Here is an 11,668-nt window from a genome sequence, read left to right on the forward strand (position 1 = left end):
AATACCAACATTTAATGAAAATAGCAACAGCCATTAAAAAAATATTAAAAACGGTGGGTTTTTTAACTGTCTGTGTAATCCTTGCATTAGAGGTAGGAAAAGCAACAATTTTTTTTGAAGTGAACTTAAAAAATACCACTATATGTTTGAATTTAGGAAAGTGAACTGTCACTCTTACTGTAGTTATATAAGTGTACTAAAAAAATTTACTTAAACATATGAATTTAAGACTTTACTTTATTCAGCAAATTGGTTTATTTACACAATGGGGAATGCTGGTTGAATTTTGTCAATGTAATAAAAACAATCTAAGAGACAATACTGAACTCTCAATCTTTCTATATATTCATAGCAGAATTGACCAACTGTTTCCTTACCTGTATCGGGAACATCAAGTGCAACAGTGGGACAGTATCATAGGACACTGATTTAACAATAAACCACAGAGGTCCAGTAGTACTTGGGAATTTACTGATGCATGTACTAACTTTTTTTGTTATTAAAAAAGTCAGCAAAACCAGCATGAAATTCGGTCTAATATCAGAGTATAACTCTGAGATCAGTGGGTCAGTAAAAACCTTATCAGATCATACACAATTTATAAAGTGACCTGATCTGCTTCAAACCACTATTACAGAAATAAAATGGATGAGAACAGATTACTCTCTAAAAGGCAACAGTGATCTGATAAGAATTTAACTTAATGGAAGTTAAAAAAAAAATTAAGAATTGCAGAGCACAGCCCCTATTAGAACAAGCTAACTTTCCAGACTTTCAAAAAAAGACCAAAAAAAAAAAAAAAAAAATATAGTGAAAGAAACCACTTCAACATGAAGCTACCATACAAAGTTTTTCTGTTTCATTTTTCTTTTTAAGAGTTCAGAGTTCCAATTTAATCCTGGCTCTTTAGTGAGAAGGACAGTTTTGGCCTAGACTTTCCCTTGCCCAGGATCATTTTTTGCTCTTCCTTTTGCTGACGTTGCCTCTCTTGTTCTAGTTTCATCCTCTCCTCATGAATCTTTCTTTGTTCTTCAACAATTTTCAATTGTTCTTCAGCCTGTGTACAAAACCAGTAGAAGTTAGAATACATAATATTTAGCGGGCCCTATAGTAGTGATTTTTCAATCTCTATTTTACATGTATTCAGCAAACACAGAGCCCAATCCTGCAAACTTAGACATGTAACTACTCATGTTACAAGTTCTATTGGCTTCACATAAGTAAAGTTTTGCACATGCATAAACATTTTCTGGATCAGGCTTTTAAGTGCATATAAAAATATCATACACCAATATAGTTCTTTCCATTTTCAACACACTTTACAAATACTATCTGTATATATTTATATGCATTACAAATTTAAATACAACATTATTCCTTTTTTTCATTATTAGGGAAATCAATTTATAAAAAGGAATATTCTCCACTATTTCTTGTTTGTGTTTGATAATTTAAAGGGGCACTATCAATATAGAGCAAAACCCTGCCAATTTCTTTCTCAACCTATTACAAGTTACCATTTAGGCTCAAACAGTGCAAGCACTTATGCAGTAAGCTTAATGGAATGACTCAGGAATAAAGTGACTTGTGTCTATTTGCACTATCAGGACATAATTACTAATGAAAGAAAGATTAGCGGAAGAACTTCTGTATTTTCAAGTTTTTATTTTGTTCATTTAATAGTATTTAGCATATAGTTAATTTGAATAATTTCTTCTGTTTGTATAGTTGTTTTTCCATAAAGCGATAAATTAAAAAATGTGGTTGTAAAACCACAAAAACTGATAGTGAGATTTTAAAGCAGGTGTCAATCCAGAAACCAGTTTTAACAAAGGCCTTATCTACACAATTTAAACTGCTGCAAACCCCTTTGTGATCAGGCTTATTTTGGATTATTTTAAACTGATCAACCAAAATAAGCCACTCAAACTAAAGTAACAGCATCCACACAGGGATGAAATGTTTTTGCACTGATTTAACTAAACTGGTTTAAAACACATTGATTTACTTTAAACAAATGCAACTATCATATACAAAAGTCTGAAGTGTATATGTTGACAAAGTCCTTCTCACCCACTGCACACTGGAATTTTGCTCGTGTCAAACATATTTATACCTGTTCTGTTACACTAGGAACACTAATCAAAGCCTGGTCACCAGTCAAAACCTGAAAGGATACACTGGGAGCTGGAAAGAGATTGTTTGCCCTCAAAGTCAATGGGAGCATTCACACCGATTTAAATGGGAGTAGGATTAGATGTTTAAAAAAAAAAAAAAAAAAAAAACACATCTTATCTAGCACATCAGGCAATAAGATTTGAACAGGTCTACATTAATGTAAACATTTCTACCTACCAGTTTAGCTTGTGCTTCTGCAATTTTTCGATTATTCTCTTCTAATATTCGCTCTAGTTCCTCACGTTTTGCACGCTCTTCCTCCTAAAGGGGAGGACAGGGTAAGATGTTAGAAAAGTAAAATACTCATTTATGTGTCTTCACTAATCTTCCTCAGAATTCTTTTGTGAACTGACTTACGGGGCAGCTTTACAGCCACCTATTTTGTCTCAACAGTAAATTGTGCAGCCACTAAAATTGGTCTCTAGTACTAAATTTAAATCATCCCTCCCAGTCCAAACAGCAACCAACTAAACCCTCCCTAATCATAGATTCCTGACAATTTATTACTAGTATTTTAATACCACACAAATGAACAAGGACAACTACAAAAACTGGATAGTATTTACCAAATTAAAAAAGTAATATATAAAATATAAATAAAGTGAATAGTTGGTCTCACCAATTAAGTATACCTACGTATTCTTTACCTATACTCCTTTAATCAGCATTAAAAGTTGAATATTTACTGTCTTGTCCAGTGTCCTGCAGAGTGTGCTCCTCGGCTGCCATACGCGCCAGCTTCCTCTTTAAAATGATTTGTACTGTTAGCTTGGCAATACCTGCATCAGCAGCTCAACCATTTATAAAGAAACAACATACAAGGAAGGCTGAGCTGAGGAATGCAGATGTTTATGATAAGAAGGAACAAAAATATGTAAATCATTCCTAAGGCAAACAATTAATAAGAAAAATACATTTACTGTTAGTGAAAAATACAAATGGTAATCCATACTTCATGGAACTAAGGGCTTCTTTCGTGGGGAAAATGGACTTAACATTCAATATTTTGACAATTTTAAGACAGCTTAAACTGTCATCTACAGTTTGAACTGGAATTCAGGAGTCCAGGAAAGGCATGATGAGGAAATAGAGCCTTATAAACTGCTGTTTCCTTGGTGAATTTAATAAAACTTTGTTATGCAAAACAAATATGAAGAGTGCGGGAAGGTTTTTGAGGTGCTTCAGTTCACATAATAAATATCCAAATTATTTTAGTATTTGGAAGATTTAAATCAGCCAGAGGTTTGTGTCTGTGTAAAAAAAAAAGTTAATATGAAACAAAACAAGCATATGAAGAGAAAACTTCTTACGATGACTAGTAATCAGCTACTAGCTAGCAGGCTGTGCTCCAGGAATTGAAATTTATTTTACATAGTAAAGCACCGATGTAACTACTCCGCATCAAACTTCAATTATGGTTTTTAAAAACCTTTTTATGAATGATGCATCCATTTAGTCAACTGAAATCCACTATATACAAATTTCAGCAAATTTTAATGTATCTAACATCAAAATGCATTTCTCTTAAAGTTGAACTTTGAATTGCACACATGTGAAATTCTGCATATCTTAAGTCTCAGCAAAAGAGCTTTTATTTCAAAGATATTATATTGGCAGACAAACAGTTGATGTTTAGCCTGAAGGGGAAAGCACCATTATTAATGACTTTCCTGTTGTAAACTAATCAAGTTATTCATTTAGACCAATTATTAAAAGAAGTACGGAGTGAGAGAGTTATTGGACACTCAGTGCTGTTTAGCTGAATTTTCTTTAAGGGTTTAAAAGATTGACTTTAAATTTTTGGATCCTGGAGTGATTAGTGCGGACAAGCATCAAAGCCTTAGTAGCAAATTACTGCCTCACAGAAAGACGTTTTTCAGCTTTTCCTCCAGCTGCTGATAAAACAAGTAACATGTTTAGCTTGACTTCAGACAAGGACAACCTGCTCCTTAATAAATTCTAGAGGAAAAAAGGAGTTAGTAGTTACTGAAAAATGAATATAATGATTTGGACATAAGTCCTTGGTGAAGACGGTGGCTGGGCTTATGTTCAAAGTACAAGAATTAGTCCAATGTATGCTCAAAGAGAATGTTTGTTTTAAAGGGAGAACAGTAAGAAAACCTAGTTAAAAGACAGGTACTGCAGCTCAGTGCTGGACCCTGCTCTTTTCCTGACTGAAGGCAAAAAGCCTCTTACAGTCTAGGTAAATAAAATGAAACAAATGAAGGATACATTATTATAAATTTTAACCCTTTCCCCCCAAATAAGAAAGGATTGTGGATAAATCCTGCAGCCATGGCAAAAGTTTCAAACAATTCTCAAATATGTAGGTCAGTTCCATTAAAATTCAAGTATCCTTGTACAGGTTTTAGGAGAGTAACTGTTTTAAGTATCAGTGAGCTCCTCTGAATAGGCTAGAAATTAAGTTTCGCAGCAATGCAAGTTTACACGAGAAGGGAATTAGATTTGCTGTATTCCATCTCTTTCTGAACCGAACAGGAGGCACAACCAGACACTGAAAGTTTTGCCATGGACTGTCTCTACTTTCCAAACGACCGAGCGTTACCTCTCTGGCTTTTTGTGCCGCAAGTTCAGCTTGTCGCTGTCGCTCGAGTTCTTCGAGCAACTGTTTTTCCATGATGCGCTTAGCCTCCTCCACCCTGCGGAGAACCTCTCGCTCAATCTCATCCTTCCGTTTCTCCAGCTCTTCCTCTACACGCTTAGCCACAAGCTCTTCCACTCTTCGGGCAGTCTCTTCCTCTATGAGTTTCTCTTCAATTTCTTGTTGGCGTCTAGAAAAAGAGACATGAAAATAATAATTGAATTAGTTATTTCAATAATGAAATTTAAATAAAACTTTGAATTCACAGTTTGACATAGATGATTATTGTTGGTATTATATATTTAAACGTTTTCCTTTATTCTTTGTTCACACACCACCCATACAAAAACTTTGCTTTATATTTAAGAGAAAGCGAGTAAGATGATGAGTACAAAAGCCATAGCAACATATAACATTTTAAGATGTGTTAAATATGGTATTTAACAACAAAATAGCATTTTGAGTAGGTTGTGATACAGCAAATGGATTATTTTGACTCTGAATGTTACTTAAATCACAGTAATGTTGAAACGTAGCTATCAGCTAAAGTACCCATTCCCCTTTCAAAATTCAAAACATTTTAGGTTCTGTGTTACATGAAGTAATAAAACACTGCCCTAAGACCTCCACCTCAAAGGCACCAAACTGGTCTTTAACTAAAATAGAAAGCAGAGACAATAAAATTTGTAATCTGAATATTCCTAACAAAAGCTCCAGGTGTTGTCGTAATCTAGATCTCCAATAATTTACCTTATCACATATCAAATACTGCAGATTTACTTAATTTCTTTATGATGGTATTGAGTGTCAAGCATAATTGTACAAAAACAAAGAATATCAATTCAGAGTCCTAAATAAAGCATTGCTTTTGTGTTCTGCATTTTTACAAAAGGAATTTTTTTCTAAAGAGTGGGTTTTGTTTTTAGTAAGATGCTATTTTTTTTTAAAAGGCTAACACCAAATATGATAGGATGCAAAATGTTATATTCACTTAACTTTAACCCCCTTCACATTTTACTGAACAGTAAAATATTGGGTTAGATCCTATAAACGCTTAATACTTGCTGTAGTGCTTGCTACCATGAAGATGAAAAAGCTCCTCATGATAGCAAGCACTATTCACAGTAGTGAGCATTTGCAGGATTGGGCCCGTTGGTGAATTAAATATTCAAATACTAACAGGATGTTCATTTTATATAAAATAATATTCTACAGCTAATTCCTTAAATCAGTGATTCTCAAACTTTTTCACTGGTGACCCCTTTCACATAGCAAGCCTCTGAATGCAACCCCCCCTATAAATTAAAAACACTTTTCTGTATATTTAATACCATTATAAATGCTGGAGGCAAAGCAGGGTTTGGGGTGGAGGCTGACAACTCCTGACACCCCATGTAATAACCTCGCGACCCCCTGAGGGGTCCTGACCCCCAGTTTGAGAACCCCTGCCTTAAATGGTATTCGCTTTTTAGGATTACGGTACTGTCTTATTTTTACATTCACACTGGACTTTTGTTTGAATTGAAACTTAAGCACATTAATGAAATACTGACTACAATATGTTTAAAAGAGATGCATCTTAATTTGTCAGTTAGGACCAATAATGTATGGTTTACAATATAAGACCTAAAATAGAATAGTTTCCGGTCACTTTCTTGTTAAAGTAAGAGTTTCAGATGTTATTCACTCAATTATAAGTCTATTTTAACTATGGAGACATTTTCAATTATTCATATCTTTTCAGAAAAATGCTATAATTTGACAGATTTTTGATTTCCTAGTGGGGATTTTACAAAATAGTAAGACAACACATAACCTAAAGGGAATGGATTGACTATTTAAATAACATATATGAAACACCTAAGGGCTCCTTGAACCTATAGGTCTAACCCCCAGAAAAGTCAATTTAGTCTTTCATTCTACTGATGCAGATGTGGGCTCTTTCTGATGAAACCTTAAACCAAAGTTCTCTGCTTTAAGTGGATATAAAATATTCCATGGCCCATTTCCTCACCCCACTGTTGTGCAGTGTATTTGTTGCCCACTGCACTTTCATTCCAGAAATAACTGCAAGGTTCTTGTAGGCATATTCTCGAAAGTGTTTTTAAAACCTTAAGAATAAGGCTAGAATCTAAAACAATATTATATTACTCAGTAGGTTATAATTGTGCTGTAAAATTTGTTTCAAGTTAAGCCTTGGTATAGATCAGGTATCGATCTACACAAATCTGTATTTATCGTTGCCCTCTCAATCAAATATTTGAACACGAGAAGTTAAATCCACATGAAAAAAATATTTTTGAATTAAAGGAAATATTTCAGACAAATAAGCACGTGAGCTGCTCATTTTTTAAAAATAAAATAAGTAAATTATATTGTTCTCAAATTAGCATCGCATGGTGCAGGTCTCACCTCCTCCTACACCTGGCAAAAAAAGTAAAGATTCCTAAAATTAGGAGCAGCGCTTGCATATCTTTCCATACTTACAGACAATTATTACATTACATTACACCCCCCCAAAGTTAGTGTTTCAGGATCAAAACTATGCTAAAAAGCATGACTACACAGGAATTTATTCTCAAAGATTTAAGTTCTGTTTTAGACCACCACCCCAACATCTACATTTGAAAATTTAACTCTACAAGTCAATGTTGTAGATTCTCAATAAATGCGGGATCAGGCTTAAATATGGTGGTGTAGTTTCTATCTATAATAAGGTATTTTCTGTAACACGTGTATACAAGACTTCCTATACAGAAGTAAAATTAGCATCCTCCTCTAACAAGCAACAACATTTTCAGAAACACCAGAAAGTCAAAGCATGTTTGTGTCAGATTTTTCAGAATAAGTTATGAGATTCATATAGAGTATGTTAGGAGTTTTATGAGAGCTGCAAGAAGAAAAGTGCTTATTATTCAGTGGGTTTGCTACATCAAAGTTTCCATATTCATTTATTTGTAGACCTTGAAATTAAGCGTCACTGCAAAGAACAGAAAACATGGTAAAGCACAGAGGTCTCTTACATTTCAGGACAGCCATTCTGTACAGATTCAGAAGAAAGTCATTTTCAATGTATGTAGCTGCCTATCACTAGGCAATTTGGTAAGTGACATATAAGCCAGTATGAAATATGAAGTGCTTGATTCAACTAGTGAAGCACAACATTTAAATTTAATATAGTTTGCCACATTAGCAAAGCCCAAATGGAATATAACTTAGAGAATTTTTCACTTGACCAGAGCTCTACACCCCGCCTTCCCCCCCAAAAACCTCAACCCTCTCCCTCCCAAAAACATTCCCTACCAAAATCATGAAAGTTCTTCTTCTTCAACACTTAAATAATCTGGACAACTAAAGACTCTTGTGCACCTCTAAAATAGTACTTTGACAAACAGCAGAATTTTGTTTGCCTAACAAACTCCTGTGAGAAAAAGACTGCACTTTACTGCACTGTTGCTACTTCGATCAATTCCCATATTGCCCACCTAGCTCATAAGTCACAAGTATTCCACCATTTTTCATAATAAGCTGATTTGTGTAGTATAACAAAGTTGTTCTAGAAAAACATGAAGGTTCAGATAAGAAAGCCAACAGATTTTTTTCTTAATGAGCTCTGGCCTACTATTCAGGTAAACAGAACTAGATTTGTTGCAAATCGAAGTTTTAATGGCAACATAATAATGAACTGCTTAAGTATTTGATATAAAGATCTTAAACCTTTCATTTTCCTTTAGTACTAGAACAGTTTCTTCCCTCTCCTAAAAAGCCATTTTTGGTCTGGTAAGAGATCAGGCCTTTGTTATAAAAAGCAGATGTCCAATTACTTTAAAACGGCAAATATTTCACAAGTCACATATATGTTCTCAAATAATTAGGTGTTTGCCTTACAGCTCATTTAAAGGGTTACCTGTGAATGAAAAAGAATCTGGAACAAAAGCATTAAGATTCCAAATTGAGAAGAGACATTGTTTAAAAATAAACAACCAGAGCAGGAATCTCTTCTCACTCATAACTATAGGCGCAGTGGTTCTCAAACTTTTGTACTCATGACCCCTTTCACACAGGAAGCCTCTGAGTGCGACCCCCCTTATAAATTAAAAACACTTTAAATATATTAAATACCATTATAAATACTGAAGGCAAAATGGGGTTTGGGGTGGAGACTGACAGCTCGCGACCCCCCCATGTAATAACCTCGCAACCCTCAGTTTGAGAACCCCTAGGCTAGAGAAACTTCACTGATTTCAATATAATTAATCCTGATTGGCCCAGGTCTAACAGGAGAATCAGGGCCCAGTGTCTCCAAGACAAAATATTTTGAAATTTTTCAAAATGTGTGTTCTGTAACAATACAACAACATTTGATGACAACGCTATCAAACTGCAATTAGCCTAAGTCAAGAGGACTCCCAACAGCAGAATACTTTAAAACAGAAATGAAAGAAGCAATATGGAGAGATCAGAATTTCCAACATATGGATGATTTGTAATTATTTCATTCATTATGATATAGCTAGAACAAAGCCAAAAGAAAATGAGTTGGTGTAAAATTAATCAGACTGGTTGTCATTATTTGACTCTGCCTAAGCATTCACTTAAAAAGGTGGGATCAGAGAGTACACCACTACCTCGATATAACGCTGTCCTCGGGAACCAAAAAATCTTACCGCGTTATAGGTGAAACCGCGTTATATCGAACTTGCTTTGATCCACTGGAGTGCACAGCCCCACCCCCTCGGGGCACTGCTTTACCGCGTTATATCCGAATTTGTGTTATATCGGGATAGAGGTGTATTTTTGTTTTCCCACATCAATGTTTTTGCATCACAGGTTCACATATCAAGATGCCAAGTTTACTGGACATTCAAAAATAAGGATGGATTTATTACAACTTATTACAAGGAGTTTTGTTGCTGTCTGTGATGGAGTAAGAAATCATAAGGGAGAATAAAAATATTTTTAATAACTTAAATAATGTTGCAAGGTGAACTATTCGGCACCTAATTCCAAATCTATAACAAAATGAAAGAACGCCTGTGGGTTTTATGAAATATAACAAGAGCTACACACACATGAACACTGAACATGCTAGTTTTGGCCAACTAAGCAAGTGTTTCATGATATGAATCCTCTGATTCAGCACTAATGCAGAGACAAACCCCGAATTAGTATACTTGTTGAGTGCTTTCTTTTTACAAGGCACAACACAGCCCTTTGGCCAACTAGGAGTGCCTCAGCCTAAAGAATAAGCTGCATGTTTGCAGAAAAGGGGAGGGACAAAAGTCTGGCAGTGAGCGCTGCACACACAGCCCCAGAGGCGGCGAGGCCTCGGACAGAGGAGGCGACCGAACCGAAGGCCCTTAGATGCATGTTAGAGGAGGAAGCGAGATGGATGGGGAAGGAGGGAAGCAGCGGCTCCGCGGTGGGTGTTTTCTAGCGGGGAGGATGGGGGGGAGGGGCTCGGCGCGATTGCCCCTGGATCGAAGCGAGAGGCGGGAGCCGCTGCGAGCCGGGCTCGGAGAGACGAGGCCCCGGGCGGGGTTCCCCGAGATGGGCACTCACATTTTCCGCTGCCGCTCGAACTCCGCTTTTTTCTCCTCCTCCTCCCGCTTCTGCTTCTCGTCCAGGCTGCTGCGCTTGCTCACCGTGCGCCCGAAGATGTCGATGCGGTCCGGGGGGGACGAGGCGCGCTCCCGCTCGCGCTCCCGGCGGGACGAGGGGGCCGTGTTGGAGCGGGACCGGGAGCGGGACTCGCGGCGCCGGTTCCGCTTGGTCTCCCGGGACTTGGAGCGCTTGCGCGCCCGCTCCTTCTCCCGGGAGCGGGACCGCGAGCGGCTCCGGTTCTTCTTGGTGTGCTTGGAGCTCTTGGTGTGCTTGGAGCGGGACGAGCTCCGGCTGCGGGACCGACCCATGGCGGAGCCCCCCGGCCGCGGCCGCCCCGCCCGAAGCCTGGACGCTAGCGGCACCTGAGAGAGGCGCGAGGGGACGCGCGCATCAGCCTGGCTGGGTCTCTCCCCCGCCTGGCTCACTGAGGAGAAGGAGCAGGCCCCGGAGGCGGCAGCGAATCCGGTCGGAGACAAGATGGCGGCCCCAACCCAGCGGTGACTCGGCTCCTTGCCGCCCCACAATGCACCGCGCACGCACCCTCGGCTCCCTCCTCTTTCTGGCCGCCGGAGATACCCGAAGGCGCTCGGAGAGGTTCGGGCTGAGTCGGGGTGAGCTCGGGAAGAGGTAGAGCGCATGCGCACAGCCTGTCCTTGCGCCATTGGGTGGCAGGCGGCGGCTGGGCGCAGTTGGCTCCCTCCCCACTGGCCGGGTTATCAGGGGCGCGGAGCCCCCTAGACGCGCACGCGGAGGCTGAGGGCTCTGAGCGCCCCCGCCCCATGTCAAGCCCGGAAGTGTCACCCGCTGTGCGAAGTGCCCCGCTTAGCCTCTCCGCGCCTCGGTGACCCCCACGCCCACTTCCGGGGTGCCGGCGGGACTCGCTGTGAAGTGCCGTGAGCCCAGATTGGGGGTAGCGGCTGGGGACACTTTAAACATTTAAAAAAGAAAAAAACTGTTGAGAAAATGTTCATCCCCCCACCCTCCCACACAGACTAAAGGGCTCTAAATTATTCTCTCTTGCTCTGCTTCTGCCTGCACCCGCCGCTGGGGGGTCTCACTCCCTAGGCGGGGCAGTTCCTAGAGGTGTGACTAGTACGTGCCAGGGGGGCCCTGGTGCATCCAGTTCCTTCCTCGCTTCCACTCTCACTGGCGCAGTGCTGAATGTGGGCCTTGATCCTGCCCTTGAGTCCCTGGCCACAGGCGGCCCCCTGCGCCCCTGCACACCCCCACTGACCTCAGTGAAGCCCATGTGGCCACAGGGGTCCACCATCTTGTGTCTGATTA

General features: G+C 39.3%; 1 protein-coding gene across 2 annotated transcripts; it reads right to left on the bottom strand.

The window, feature by feature from the left end:
• Window positions 1–219: 219 nt before the first annotated feature.
• ARGLU1 (arginine and glutamate rich 1) lies at window positions 220–11,275 on the bottom strand. Of its 2 annotated transcripts, XM_054013025.1 has the most exons (4): window positions 10,343–10,915; window positions 4,745–4,970; window positions 2,356–2,439; window positions 220–1,057 (listed from the first exon to the last, which is right to left on the bottom strand). In XM_054013025.1, the coding sequence occupies exons 1-4, from the start codon at window positions 10,690–10,692 to the stop codon at window positions 893–895; spliced, it is 825 nt and encodes a 274-aa protein (XP_053869000.1). In that variant the 5' UTR covers window positions 10,693–10,915; the 3' UTR covers window positions 220–892. The 2 variants fall into 2 exon arrangements, 1 of the variants encoding a protein (XP_053869000.1); XR_008443185.1 differs by having other exon boundaries at window positions 989–1,057; window positions 2,356–4,970; window positions 10,343–11,275.
• Window positions 11,276–11,668: the final 393 nt, after the last annotated feature.

The sequence above is a fragment of the Malaclemys terrapin genome, chromosome 1 (assembly GCF_027887155.1).
Source record: "Malaclemys terrapin pileata isolate rMalTer1 chromosome 1, rMalTer1.hap1, whole genome shotgun sequence".
Taxonomy (NCBI): domain Eukaryota; kingdom Metazoa; phylum Chordata; order Testudines; family Emydidae; genus Malaclemys; species Malaclemys terrapin.